The sequence below is a fragment of the Ischnura elegans genome, chromosome X (genome assembly GCF_921293095.1).
Source record: "Ischnura elegans chromosome X, ioIscEleg1.1, whole genome shotgun sequence".
NCBI lineage: Eukaryota > Metazoa > Arthropoda > Insecta > Odonata > Coenagrionidae > Ischnura > Ischnura elegans.
In genome coordinates this window covers 41,733,425-41,748,735 of record NC_060259.1, presented here as the reverse complement: position 1 = coordinate 41,748,735, position 15,311 = coordinate 41,733,425, and the positions used below count along the sequence as shown (strand labels likewise).

Here is a 15,311-nt window from a genome sequence, read left to right as displayed (position 1 = left end):
ATAACTTACGGAAAATTAGAATAGGCCAAAAGTAGGGTTTTATTGAAGTGTAAAACTCAAACAATTTTAAAGGAACATTAAATTATGTTAAAATATTAAAATATCCGGTATTTTTGCGTGTAAGTGCATGGAGGAGCATAAGGTTCCCCCCAATGAAGAAGTATTTTGAGAGATAAGCGGACGAAACGAAAGATATGGCTGCTGGATTGAATCCTATAGAAATTCGACAACTGAGGAAAAAAAAGGAATCGTCGGAGAGCATTAAGTCAACATCGTCAATTCTTGTATGGGAAAATAGTATCAAAAATGTTCTTCATCAATTCATCCGAAGAAAATTAAACTGACGAGAAATCAGGCGATTTGTATCTCTACGTTCCTCATGAAATAAACATTAATGACTAAACTCAAACTTGAACTTCTGCGGGGAAAATGCGTCTGTCAACTGTGATAGAGATATATGCATTATGCAAGCACCCAGCAGCAGCAATGATCGTCCTCGTAACTTTACCTGACGCAAAAATCATAACTTCGTAACCAGGGGCGGATCCAGGATTTCTTTCTGGGGGGGGGGGGGGGGGGCACAAGCAAGGCCGTATCCAGGATTTTGTTCAGGGGGGGGGCACAAAGATATCTCGTAATACAAAACGAACGCATGATAATGGGACCTTATTAAAAATCTTGCATATTTTCGAGGGTCTGGGGGTGGGCACGTGCCCCCGTGCCCCCCCCCTTGATCCGCCTATGTTCGTAACATACATCCAAGGTAGTGTACCAGAATTACTTACTCAGACAGAAAAAGATGCTAATTACTGTGAATACGAAAAGAGAGGTATCAAAGGGCTCCAAGGATTTGTTTAACGCCGACGAGGCGCCAAATAAGGGACAAGTCGTCTCACAACGCATCCTTTTTTACCTTCTACCATCTTCCGATTTATATTATCAAAGATAAACGCCCTCCTAGCAGCACACGCGGGATGAATTTTGCTGTATTCGAGGAGTGGGAGGGGGAGAAGCGAGCGGGGAGGGGACGGGATCGGCTTGCTGCTCTTGTATCCGCGACGCTGCGTGGGCGTTGGAATATTTTATTCGCGGGCGCGGACTCAAATTAGTCATTTTGTGGCTAAACAGTGGCAGATACGTCAAAATGCACGAAATTTTTGCCCTGGAAGAGCAGTGACTCGGAAAAATCTATAGGGAATGACCATAAAATATTATATTTTTCGAATTTTGACCCTCCCCCCCTAAATTGCATTTGAGCGAGGGTCAGGGGTTCACCTAGAGGTCTCAAATTTTCAGGCCTTATTTTTGATCGGTCCCACAACTTTTTTTCATTGGGCCAGATGGATTTGAAAAAAATCGATTTTTCCGATCCTCCCTAATGTCCGAGGAGTGGCGGAGAAGCGGCGGCTGTCGAAGTGTGTAAAGCAGGAAAAAATAAAAATTTAAAACAGAAGAATCATATCATTTTTATCATCCTCTCTACTAGTGGTAGTTCGGTCTCAAGGCTGAAATTTCACGCCCTAAGGAAAATTACCTTGGCTCCTCACTTCCGTGCACCGATATACTTTCGCCGTCAGAAGAAAAAGCTGACTAATTTCCTCGGTAAAATCGTGTAAGGAATGTTTTTCAACCAATTGGGAAGAACGATTTTAATTAACTGCACACATATTTTTGAAAAGCATCGAGCGAGCTGTGTAGGTATCGAAAATGTATCAAAAAGTTATCGAAGAGGCAGAAGCGAGCCTCAAAAGTGCAAAAACTCTCATTAGAACGAGGCAATAAAGCAAAAGCGGTATTACTTCAAAAGGACAGTTATGCTTTGAGTACCAAATTTCTTAAACGCTAGACTCGTGTAGAGAAATCGTAAGACTGAAGTAAGGTTTACGGGCGGAATAGGAAATAACGCAGTAGGCAGGGTAGTGCCCGTCACCACTCGATCTTTTGCCCTTTCCAATGTTTGAGCTCATGGAATCTATGAAAGGCCTAGGAGAATGTGGATAGCATAATGCGGGTGCAAAGCGGTAAGATATGGGTTCTGCAATAGTAAGGAGCTATTTCCCTTGCAGCCACCCGCTTTCGGAGACAAGCTCTGACGTGCTCGGAAGACGAAATTTTTACCGAAGGTGGGGGGCGAATATTAATCGTAAAAATAATATGACTTTCCCCCCGGAACCCCTACTAAAATATTCATTTGTCATTTGTGAATTCCAAATTCCTCAAAGTTGAGCCGGAATCTATTGAATGTAAATATTCTCTACGACCTCTTTAGCCGACAACCACACTCGTTCATATTGTAGACGGGTGCCGGCATGGTAAAGAATCGTTCTCCTGAAATAATTCTAAGAACACATTAGAAAAGTGACTAACCCTTTCTTTATTCAGTTCTTCATCTCTAGCTAGTGAGAACTCTTGATACTGCCAAACGCAAAGTTTTGAACTTTTTCTTCAAAATGTATGAAGCCAGTCGTAACGCACCACCTTCAGTTTTGTATTGAAGGCCAAGCTAGCCCAATATTTTCAGCAAACTGATAGGCTAGTAATCTAATATCCTTTCGATCAGGTGCGATCCCAGATTTTTCCAGACATTAATTATGGCTGACAAGTCGCTTTTCCTGCTCTTTGCCAAATAGACCGTGGGGCCCGAAAGAATATTTTCTCGCTTTACCGGTCTGTCTGCAACGGCGAATACTGCGAGAGGGGACTAGTGGTAATTCGAAGGCTCACTTAGTCTAGAATCACCTGCTTTCAGCCTCGTGAGGTTATTTCACTTGCTCTACCAACCAAGAGCAACTGATTGCTCATTTAGCCTTTATTTTGTAAATACGCCTGATCTAAAGCGAAAAAGATTATTTAAAAAGCATTGGACTGAATCATTCAAATGAAGAGCAAGCGATAATCGAAATCGCCTGAAAGAACGACAGAGCTAATTGCATAGGAGATGCGATTTAAATGTTAAGCTTGTCAGAGGGAATCAGCACTGAGACGACTGAAGTGTCTGTTGCAACAAGGGATAGCCTTTAGAAAATTACGATTAACCAGTTGCGAATATTATTTTGTACTTTTAAGGATGGGCTTCTTTTTGAGCGCAGGTACAACAGTAGTTTCCGTATGAAATGTATTTAAAATTTGGAATATATTCTCCGTGGTGTCTTAATTACATGGTGGCATTACCTTTTTATGGGCAATGGCTCTTTGCTTTCAACTTCAATAGAAGTCTTTCTGCTGAATTTTCTGTTGATTTTGGATGAATCTGTGGCTGAGAATCCATCACATGGAGCGTATGTCGTAAAACCGTTTAAAAATCTGTATATAGACCCTTGGTGTTGATGGGACTCCAAGAGTAAATATCTGTGTTCAAATCCTTTATATAATTGTTTGTCACAAGGTTGCACCTCCTTTTTAGTGATTATTTATTATTTTTCACTTCATTATTTATTCTTTTTTATACATTTCTAAGTACGTCAATGGTAAGCGAAGGCTTTAATCCATCAGTTTCCAGTAATTAATTTAGTATGCAATGTGCCGATAAGTACGATTCTATGATCATCAGCATTACTTCTGCATTTTAAAAATACACATGCGAGCTTATATTCAAATAGTGTAATATAAGGGGTCAAAAGGAGAAAACCATTTCTTCAACAGCATTGCTTAGCACAAGGTGATATATTGAAAGGAAAATCTGTCGTATTGCTCGGCGTATGTTATTGAAATGGCAGTTGTAAATCTTTAGCATTAATCACGAACTCTGACTGACAATAATTTGGGGAAAATTAACCTACTCCATCCTCGCCGTCACTTACTCCTTACTAGCCAGAAAAAGTTTATACATCCTTTCTTTCGTCATTTTCAGAATTATCTCAACAATCATGAATTAAATCCACGGATCAGACAATAAAATTTGCTCCATCAACACATCATATTAATGTAAAAATTCTAAAAAAGGGTGTAGAAAACATTATTTCATATACTTCTATGACCAAATATGTGATTTATTACATTTTAATCAATTTGATGACAAAAATACAGTGGATCATATAAATGTAATAAAGCCAACATTAAAAAATTTACTTTTATATATGATATTTGGATTCCAACATTTACTTCTGGATGAGATTGTCAGCCTTGGATCGTGCGTGACGCGGGTGGAGCTGGTTCCTAATCATGGATCGCTGAAATGGAAAATTAAAATGCAATAAGATAAACGAGATAACGACTAAATATTTGGCCCTCAAGTTTCAGGTCGCAGGATGGATGAAATGAGACCATGTTGGGGATAATATACATAGGCATCCATTAACAATGAAGTCATTTCGAAAAATATACCTCACGTGTCTTTTACTAAATCATTGTCGTTCGTTTCGTTATCCCTGAAGTGAATAAGTATCCCGACCTACTTACATTGCCGGATTCGTTAAAATTTGACCGCAGGTGTTGGATAATTGAAAACAGATATACTTTATTCTTGTTAAATATGTTTCTTGAAAAATATTTTTAATAATCCTGTTATTCTCAGGCATTTTTATCATATCCTCCACCATAGAGCAGTGGTGCTCTATGTCCTCCACATTACCTAGTTTTAGGTAAAAGTGAATCTCAATTCAACTCTTTAAGCTACACACGACCCTTATTATTTATTACCTAACGGCTCGCAATTGCTGCGGAGGTATATTGTTTTCCGCATTTTCCAGCCTCATTTATTATACCACACTCACACCCCAGTTTTAATTTTGAACGGTTGCTTTTCGTTTCTGTGAAGTGTGTTTTCGATTTCGTTACTGAAATTAAATGTGTCTCGAATTTTAAAATTATTTTTATAATGGTGCATTTGGTATCAGATAAGATTCCATACTTAGCCGATATGTTTATATCCACTCAAGTGATAGCGACATTTATTCCCCATTTCGGTTTTTAACTGTAGAAATACGGATGCATTACAAATGTTTCATTGCCATTGAAACTAAAGCATGATCTTCCACCGTTTTTCTTGGTGGGGGCTATGCAACCTCATGACCATGCTGTGAAATAAGAGAGAAGCGTGTCGTGTTGGAAAATTAGGCCGCAAGTGTTGGATAGTTGAAAAAAGATATATATTATTCTTATTTAACTTTTTCGTGATAACTATTTTAAATAATCCTGCTGTTCATAGGCATATTTTATCATATCCTGCATATCACGTAATTTTTGGAAAAAGTGCATCTCAACACTCAAAACTACACACGAGTCTTATTATTGGTTACACAATGGCTCCCAATCTGCGGAGGTGTAATGTTTTCCGCATTTTAGAGCATCATTTATTATTTAATAATCAATTTTAATGTCAATCGGCTTCTCGATGTTTCTATAGGTGGTTTTGTAATACTTGACAAAACATTAGAAGGAGAGCGTCGGCATTCCTAAAGGTGATTCAAAATTACGACTCAAAGAAATTCTCAAGTCTTCAAAACCGTTTCAATATGATCTATCTTATCAGACGCTGCAAGGGTAGCATGGCGGTATTTTAAGGGCCCATCGAGGCATTGGATTGCTTACCGGTTTCAAGGGAAAACAAAGCATTGTTATGATTGTACTTGTGTGAAGCCTGCTGATTTGATGTAACATTTTTAATTTTCAAGTCATAAAAGTTTTGTCTGTTCCTTGGCCCACCTAAAAGAAAAAAAAATAATTAGTAATAGTCATGTGAAAGAATGACGCATATTTAATTGGTGTACGGGTAACCTAGCGAAAATTCTAGTGAAAAAAAATTAAATTTACCTAATACATAGCAGTTTCAGTTTTAATTTTGCTCGTATTCACAGATATAACCACGAGAATATTATACTCTCCTATTGTGCCAGGAAGAAGATACAATTCGAAAAATGGAAGAAAGATTTTCGAATGGTTTTTTTGAAAAAAAAAACTTCAATCTTTATCCCATAAACCATGCATCTGAATCAATCTTCGCTGGAAGGAAACTTTAAATTTTTTTAATCCAAAGGATGAGGAATTAACCTTAGCTTGCTTCATCAAAATCACCCATTCCTTCGCCACTTGTGTGCATTCACATACCACACTCACACCCCCGTTTTAATTTTGAACGGTTGCTTTTCGTTTCTGTGAAGTGTGTTTTCGATTTCGTTACTGAAATTAAATGTGTCTCGAATTTTAAAATTATTTTTACAATGGTGCATTTGGTATCAGATAAGATTCCATACTTAGCCGATATGTTTATATCCACTCAAGTGATAGCGACATTTATTCCCCATTTCGGTTTTTAACTGTAGAAATACGGATGCATTACAAATGTTTCCTTGCCATTGAAACTAAAGCATGATCTTCCACCGTTTTTCTTAATGGGGGCAGTGCAACCTCATGACCATGCTGTGAAATAAGAGAGAAGCGTGTCGTGTTGGATAATTAGGCAGCAAGTGTTGGATAGTTGAAAAAAGATATATATTATTCTTATTTAACTTTTTCGTGATAACTATTTTAAATAATCCTGGTGTTCTTAGGCATATTTTATCATATCCTGCATATCACTTAATTTTTGGAAATAGTGCATCTCAACACTCAAAACTACACACGAGCCTTATTATTGGTTACACAATGGCTCCCAATCTGCGGAGGTGTAATGTTTTCCGCATTTGAGAGCATCATTTATTATTTAATAATCAAATTTAATGTCAATCGGCTTCTCGATGTATCTATAGGTGGTTTTGTAATACTTGACAAAACATTAGAAGGAGAGCGTCGGCATTCCTAAAGGTGATTCAAAATTACGACTCAAAGAAATTCTCAAATCTTCAAAACCGTTTCAATATGATCTATCTTATCAGACGCTGCAAGGGTAGCATGGCGGTATTTTAAGGGCCCATCGAGTCATTGGATTGCTTACCGGTTTCAAGGGAAAACGAAGCATTGTTATGATTGTACTTGTGTGAAGCCTGCTGATTTGATGTAACATTTTTAATTTTCAAGTCATAAAAAGTTTGTCTGTTCCTTGGCCCACCTAAAAGAAAAAAAAAATTAGTAAAAGTCATGTGAAAGAATGACGCATATTTAATTGGTGTACGGCTAACCTAGCGAAAATTCTAGTGAAAAAAAATTAAATTTACCTAATATATAGCAGTTTCAGTTTTAATTTTGCTCGTATTTACAGATATAACCACGAGAATATTATACTCTCCTATTGTGCCAGGAAGAAGATACAATTCGAAAAATGGAAGAAAGATTTTCGAATGGTTTTTTTGAAAAAAAAAAACTTCAATCTTTATCCCATAAACCATGCATCTGAATCAATCTTCGCTGGAAGGAAACTTTAAATTTTTTTAATCCAAAGGATGAGGAATTAACCTTAGCTTGCTTCATCAAAATCACCCATTCCTTCGCCACTTGTGTGCATTCACATACCACACTCACACCCCCGTTTTAATTTTGAACGGTTGCTTTTCGTTTCTGTGAAGTGTGTTTTCGATTTCGTTACTGAAATTAAATGTGTCTCGAATTTTAAAATTATTTTTACAATGGTGCATTTGGTATCAGATAAGATTCCATACTTAGCCGATATGTTTATATCCACTCAAGTGATAGCGACATTTATTCCCCATTTCGGTTTTTAACTGTAGAAATACGGGTGCATTACAAATGTTTTCTTGCCATTGAAACTAAAGCATGATCTTCCACCGTTTTTCTTAATGGGGGCAATGCAACCTCATGACCATGCTGTGAAATAAGAGAGAAGCGTGTCGTGTTGGAAAATTAGGCAGCAAGTGTTGGATAGTTGAAAAAAGATATATATTATTCTTATTTAACTTTTTCGTGATAACTATTTTAAATAATCCTGGTGTTCTTAGGCATATTTTATCATATCCTGCATGTCACTTAATTTTTGGAAATAGTGCATCTCAACACTCAAAACTACACACGAGCCTTATTATTGGTTACACAATGGCTCCCAATCTGCGGAGGTGTAATGTTTTCCGCATTTGAGAGCATCATTTATTATTTAATAATCAAATTTAATGTCAATCGGCTTCTCGATGTATCTATAGGTGGTTTTGTAATACTTGACAAAACATTAGAAGGAGAGCGTCGGCATTCCTAAAGGTGATTCAAAATTACGACTCAAAGAAATTCTCAAATCTTCAAAACCGTTTCAATATGATCTATCTTATCAGACGCTGCAAGGGTAGCATGGCGGTATTTTAAGGGCCCATCGAGTCATTGGATTGCTTACCGGTATCAAGGGAAAACGAAGCATTGTTATGATTGTACTTGTGTGAAGCCTGCTGATTTGATGTAACATTTTTAATTTTCAAGTCATAAAAGTTTTGTCTGTTCCTTGGCCCACCTAAAAGAAAAAAAAATAATTAGTAATAGTCATGTGAAAGAATGACGCATATTTAATTGGTGTACGGGTAACCTAGCGAAAATTCTAGTGAAAAAAAATTAGATTTACCTAATACATAGCAGTTTCAGTTTTAATTTTGCTCGTATTCACAGATATAACCACGAGAATATTATACTCTCCTATTGTGCCAGGAAGAAGATACAATTCGAAAAATGGAAGAAAGATTTTCGAATAGTTTTTTTGAAAAAAAAACTTCAATCTTTATCCCATAAACCATGCATCTGAATCAATCTTCGCTGGAAGGAAACTTTAAATTTTTTTAATCCAAAGGATGAGGAATTAACCACAGCTTGCTTCATCAAAATCACCCATTCCTTCGCCACTTGTGTGCATTCACATACCACACTCACACCCCAGTTTTAATTTTGAACGGTTGCTTTTCGTTTCTGTGAAGTGTGTTTTCGATTTCGTTACTGAAATTAAATGTGTCTCGAATTTTAAAATTATTTTTACAATGGTGCATTTGGTATCAGATAAGATTCCATACTTAGCCGATATGTTTATATCCACTCAAGTGATAGCGACATTTATTCCCCATTTCGGTCGTGTACATCGGTCAGACAGGCAGGAGCTTTGATACACGCATGAAAGAGCACAAGAAATGCTGGGAGGAAGGAGGTACCACCTCTCTCGTGGCGTAACATCTCCTGGAGGAAAAACATTCTTGCGAGTTTGACCCGGAGATCGTCCACGTGGAGATGAAAGGCCGAAGATTGGACACTTTGGAGTAATTGGAAATTGTGCAAGAAGGAGGCATTTCACTGATGAATGAACAACTATTTTTTGACATTCCCCACTCCTGGCCATACCATTCCCGAAGCGCTCCACCCAATGACACATACCCTTCCCCAACTTCCCTTTCCACCTGTCACCCATCCGTTCTATATAGATGCAACCCCAAAACCAACCATTCATTATTGTACTTGATAATGACCTAACGCTTAGAATGTCATTCCACTATATATCGTCTGCTTCTGTTACTTATATATAGCAGTTTCAGTATTAGTTTTGCTCGTATTCATAGATATAAGCACGAGAATCTTTCACTCTTCTTCAGTTCCAGGGAGAAGATATAATTCGAAAAAATGGAAGAAATATTTTCGAGTGTTATTTTTGAAAAAAAAAAATTTAATCGCTATCCCAAATACCATGCATCTGAATCACATTTCGCTGGAACGAAAAATTTAGTTTTCTATCCAAAGGATGAGGAATTAACCACATCTTGCTTCATCAAAATCACCCACTCTTTCGCCACTTGCATGCATTCACATACCACATTAACACCCCAGTTTCAAAATTTTAACGGTCGCTTTTCGTTTCCGTGACGTGCATATTCGGTTTCGTTACTGAAATTAAATGTGTATCGAAATTTTAAAATTATTTTTATAGTGGTGCATTTGGTAACAGATAACATTCTCTGCTTAGCCGAAACGTGTTTATCCTATATATATATATATTTAAGTTTCAGTTTTAATTTTGCTCGTATTCACAGATATAACCACGAGAATCTTATACTCTTCTATTGTGCCAGGGAGAAGATATAATTTGAAAAAATGGAAGAAAGATTTTCGAATGGTTTTTTTGAAAAAAAATGGAATCGCTATTCCAAATACCATGCATCAGAATCGAACTATGCTGGAACGAAACTTTTAGTTTTCTATCCAATGGATGAGGAATTAACCAAATATTGCGTCCTCAAAATGACTTATTTCTTCTAATTTTTTTGTATTCACATTTACATTCAGACATGGTTGATTTGAGAGAGGTGAGGTAAGATTGCAAGGGAATATCAAGTTAAAATTATTATCTGAAGATACGTTTTGCACGCTGTGGATACCCTGGACGCGAAGGAAGCAGTGCGGCTAATGGCTTGATTAGCTGGTTGCATTGGCACGGAGGAGAGTGGAGAGTTTAGTTTGGAATGGGTTTGAAGCAAAGAAACTTTATGCATGGTGGGTGAAGAGCAGTAGCGGATACAGAAATAACTCAAGTGGGGCGCTAAAGATACCTTGTGTTACCTTTACTTTTATCGTAATAAAAAAATAATGAAGTCACATGCAAAGTTTAAACAGGCTTTAATTTAAGTGATTATGTAAAAATAAAATACAATGCCATCTTATGATATAAAAAAGTTACGACTGTGGTTTTTTTTGAAATACGGTCGACCCCACAGTTAGGGGCGCACCCCTGCGATACCAATCTGTATCCGCCACTGATGAAGATGTTAAACATTCAGTAGAAATACCGAGGAGACTTCAGTGGAGACGAGGCTCCTTGTGGAGCGGTTTTTAAGCGGTAATGCTCTAAAAATTGTAGGGGGAAAGTTTCCAATAAGGCAGTGGCAGAAAGTATTATTTTGTAGACACAAAGACAGCGAATAGGCCTTATTTTGAGTTGAAGAGGTAAGTTCAATATTTCAAGACATTGATCAGGGCGATTAGAAATCTTCTCCGGGTAAAAAAACTTGTACAGGTTGAAAAGGAAATGAAAGAATATTTCGTAACTTACTTTGGTCCGACAGGAGAACTCCCGTGACACAAAGTGCCACAGCGAGGATGAAATGTCTTGCAGACATTTTGAAGTACGCTGGAGGAGACCTAAGAAGCTAGAACTTGAGTACGAAGTAGAAGCTAGAGCTTGAGCACGATCAACCGATGATGTGTGACTGCTCTAGAACAGTCCCACTTTTATTCTCTCTCGCCATCCATGGGGTCGGTCTTCGCCCACTCTTTGCGTCCATCCCATCCGGTCTACGCACACGATTTGCGTCAAGTGATCATATGACTCTTATTAGAAGTTCCAAGAAACAAATAGAGGATGACGTCGTGCTAAATAGCTTTGCACTGAATCATAGCATATTTGTTTTTTGCATCGAATGTCTTCCGTTCACGTGTTTAAACAATGATGACTTTCATTCCAAACAGTGGTGGAAATTGTAAATTCCGGCCGTTGGCGGCGGTGTTGTGTTATTTGTAGGAAATTGTTAACGATGTAGATCTTTGGCTTGGTTCTCCCCTTTTAATGACGTTTATTGTGATTTATTTTGATTTCTGGTGGCGTCATTGGCTACTATAGTTACGTACTAATTATTTCATTGCATCGAGAGAAAAAAAGCAATTTTTTATTCCATTCAACTCACTACTCAAATGAGAAATTAAATATGTATATCCTTGCATTTACATGAAATCAAGGGAATTCCCATTTTTCTAAAAACAGAATATCTTTCAAATTTTCCTTGCAATGAGGGGAGTGTATTCGCAGGGCCGAGTAAAATACAGCCAGAGGACTATTTGAAATTAAAATATCTCTAAATATCTAAATATCTATGAATCTATCTAAGAATCTAAAATATGTAAAAAATATGCAATATTATTTTAAATACTCTTAAAAATACAAAGTACATTTATATGAGAACTAAGATATCTTAAAAATTACTTTTATTAGCACGTTGAGTATAGTTAAAAACATTGAATATTAGGAATGCATGTTTTTCAAATAAGTTTTTCGGACAGAGAACCCCTATCTGGGAAAGTATAGAGCCTGACTCTTCCTTCGAAAAAATGTAATCACCGCATTCAATGCTGACTATGTTATTAACTTTATTTGAGAAATCCCAAAATTCTTTTCAGTCATTAAATATCACGAAACATCGAATAATGACGTAAACGTCCAAAAGAGTATTACAGGTTCATGGAAAATGTCGTATTTGATATTTAGGTCCCTCTTCTATACAGAGTCGAAAGATTATTTCCGCGATCTAGGAATAGACACTTTCAAAAGTCGGTCTACATACCCGGCGGAGTTGTCACCATTATTCACCGAACTAGACCTTCGCGTATTGCTTACGAGTTCCTTGTGCGCGGAGGATCGATTTGACTTTATCGGGTTGTGCAAATGGTGCAACTTGACTACTTAAACCCTCGCCAAGAGCCTCAGACACGATTACTGAGCTACGCATGACCCTACATTGTTTTGTGTGACTTTCCATAGTCAAACATTTCCACCATAGGAGAAAGCAGAGAAGAATTTAAGGGTTTTTCGGCCCCTCGTGCGACGAAGAGCGTGGAATAACTGAGTCGTTTGGTAAACTAATACAGCACATATAGTAAAACAAAATTTTAGGGGCATTCGATTATTCTACCAATATTATTTCTCCACATAGGATTTTGAAAAATACCAACATCGATACTTTCGTTTGCGTCACCGCATTCATCCATGCTCGCGTTCACCCATGTTGGCTGCGAAGGATTTTCAGTCATTTTTCAATGTTTCAAAGCAGTTAACCCACAAGTTTAAGTTTATTTGGAATACAAGTGGCGCCTATGTTTTGAAACCGCAACATATTTTCATCCTTTAAACAGAAAATAATACTTTTACACTAACAGCATGAAAATTTCTACCTGGAAAGAAGTGCCGGTAAGGCATTTTATATGAGAGAAGACACGATGGCGGTTTTTTCAACCTCTGATCGCTCAGAAAAAACAACATACAAGCGACAGGCAGGTAATGCGCGTATAGGGAAACCGCTCTTCCTCCGTACCACACGCTCAAGTCATTTTGTCCGTAAGTTGTTAGTTTTGGTTAATGGCGATCTCATGAACTGCACTGCCTCAATGGATTCTCCCGTCAAGTGTGCACTGCGGAGATACAGCCAAAAAAACTCGCCGAATGGCTTCATCGTTGACGTGTCGCGATGGTTTTTGATGAATAATATGTTAAAAGCATAGTCTAAGAGGGTATTTGGAACGCAAAATTTTCTGAAGAATACTCTTTCAGGCGTAAATTCCTATTTTCATGTCCTTAACATAATCTCGCAGATGCCTCAAGAAAAAGTTAGTACTGAATTCTTTTGAACGACTAAAGTTATTAAAATGATGACTTTATCTATCAATCACATTTCTAAACATATGCGTTCACGGTGAAGAAATAATCAGGGGAGGTGAGAATAGTTGTATCTTCGCGTCTTTTCGGCTAATTAATACCAAAGCTCCTTTGACTGTAATTCCCTAACCTATAAGTCATTAAAATTCTCAAAAAATAATCAGATACATTCGTATTTGATCTCATTTTGACGACCCAATTGTTTTAAAAATAATTGTAATTCTACTGATAATCATAGTTTTTAAATTTATATTTCTTCGTAGCAAAAAATGTGGAAACGACGTGATTAAAAGTTCCAAAGCTTACCTTTTAGTCAGTGTGGGTCCACTATTATTACAAGGACCACGTGGAAATAAATTGGTTTCTTCTCATTTTACTCTTGTCAACTTAAGAAAAACATCATTCATCCCACCGAAATATATCACAGCAAATTCCTGGGTGAGCGCCATTAATAAGTTTGAAGGTATGGGTGATATCAATTGCGTTCGTAAGTTAAAATTATTAATAGTATTTCATCATCATTTTAATATATATACATCTACATACTACCCTGCAAGCCGCCTCAATAGGTGTTTGGGGGGGTTAGGACACCTGGAGTACGTATTTCACGCTTTTAGATTTTTAAATGACGATATCTATTTTTTGCGATTTAAATTACATATAAATGAAAAGTGAAAATTTTCAAGCGCGCGAAATCGCGACGGCTAAGTATGAATATTGGTAAAATCCCGTGTGACGTCATTCTGGTTCCAGCTGCCGCCGTGTGAGGCCACCTTGGTGCGAGGCGATGAGCGTCGCTATGATACAGGCCGCTAGCAGGTAGCAAATTATCCAGCTAACAAGTAGCGCTTGGCTTAAATAAGGATTAAATTAATACCCTTTCAAACGAAGGAAACTTTCCGACCTCAGGCACTTTTAATAGATGATTATTAAGAGATGTTTCCCTGAGCTCTGTGCCTCATTGGTAACCTCAGGCGATACAAAACTCCTGACTACTCGTATAGAAACTAGATCTCTGTGACGCCACGTGGTGTGGCATCGCATGGGCGCCAATCTGGCCTTTTTCAAATGAGGTTAAAATTGACCATCAACATTCGTCTAAACTGGGATATCTAAAACCAAATAATTTGTATATTATAATACTGTAATGGTTGGTAACGAATCGGACTCAATGCCTCTAGTTTTCTTTTATGATGGAAACTACCCTATTGGTAAGTAATATCAACTTCGAAGTTTGGGGGTCTATAAAATGAGCAAACATGTATACTCCATTTGTTTTGTTGTTTACTTGTAGACTATACCCTTTATATTTCAATGTGGGTAATTTCGTGGGCAGTGCTGTGTAAATGTGAATTACCTGATATTAAAACTCCGCCAACAGTCCTATCGCGTCGATTGCATCTGTATGTTTTATAAAGCTATGCTGTCGCTTATATATCCTCTGTAATCCAACTGTCTGTTCCTATGAACATATCTGCGTCCTGAAATTTATGCTCGAAATTTGCGCTCTCGTTTTTTATGCTACGGCATTAACTACGAATTACATGATGTCATATTTTGTTGACTGATTTTCAGTTGATTCTATTCCACGCTTATGTTCTGGGTGGGCGAATTACACTGGGATTTCCTATTACATTGATTTGATTGCATTCCCTGGAGTACGCGTTTTGGAATTTCTGTTTTTTTCTGGTACTACCGATCCTAAGTTAATTTGATGTTAAAAGTTTCGTTAGTAACTTTATTCGTTTAAAAAATTCAGTACTAACTTTTTCTTCAGTCATCTGCGTAGATTATGTTGATGTTCAGGATATCTTCTATAAAAAGTAAAAAAAAGTATTATAAATTCGAATTCGAACCCTCCCAGAACTGCCGCGCACAGTGTAGACCTACTCGGCCACGGAGCGACGTATTAGTGAGAGATAATCGGTGAGTCCAAATATGTTTCTAGAGATAGGAAAACCCTGCCACGGAGCCCGAAAGAGAACACTCAGACCGCGCAAGGTGAGTGTGGACGCGAGTTACCCCAGCGCATTCCATCCGCTAA

General features: G+C 37.5%; 2 protein-coding genes across 3 annotated transcripts in view; one reads left to right on the top strand and one right to left on the bottom strand.

Annotated features, from left to right (window-relative positions):
• Window positions 1–15,311, top strand: part of LOC124171701 (trypsin-4-like) — an 86,305-nt gene that overhangs the window by 13,350 nt on the left and 57,644 nt on the right. The window lies entirely within an intron of this gene.
• LOC124171703 lies at window positions 3,972–11,090 on the bottom strand. Its single transcript, XM_046550962.1, has 5 exons — window positions 10,895–11,090; window positions 8,213–8,326; window positions 6,872–6,985; window positions 5,530–5,643; window positions 3,972–4,169 (listed from the first exon to the last, which is right to left on the bottom strand). The coding sequence occupies exons 1-5, from the start codon at window positions 10,959–10,961 to the stop codon at window positions 4,156–4,158; spliced, it is 423 nt and encodes a 140-aa protein (XP_046406918.1). The 5' UTR covers window positions 10,962–11,090; the 3' UTR covers window positions 3,972–4,155.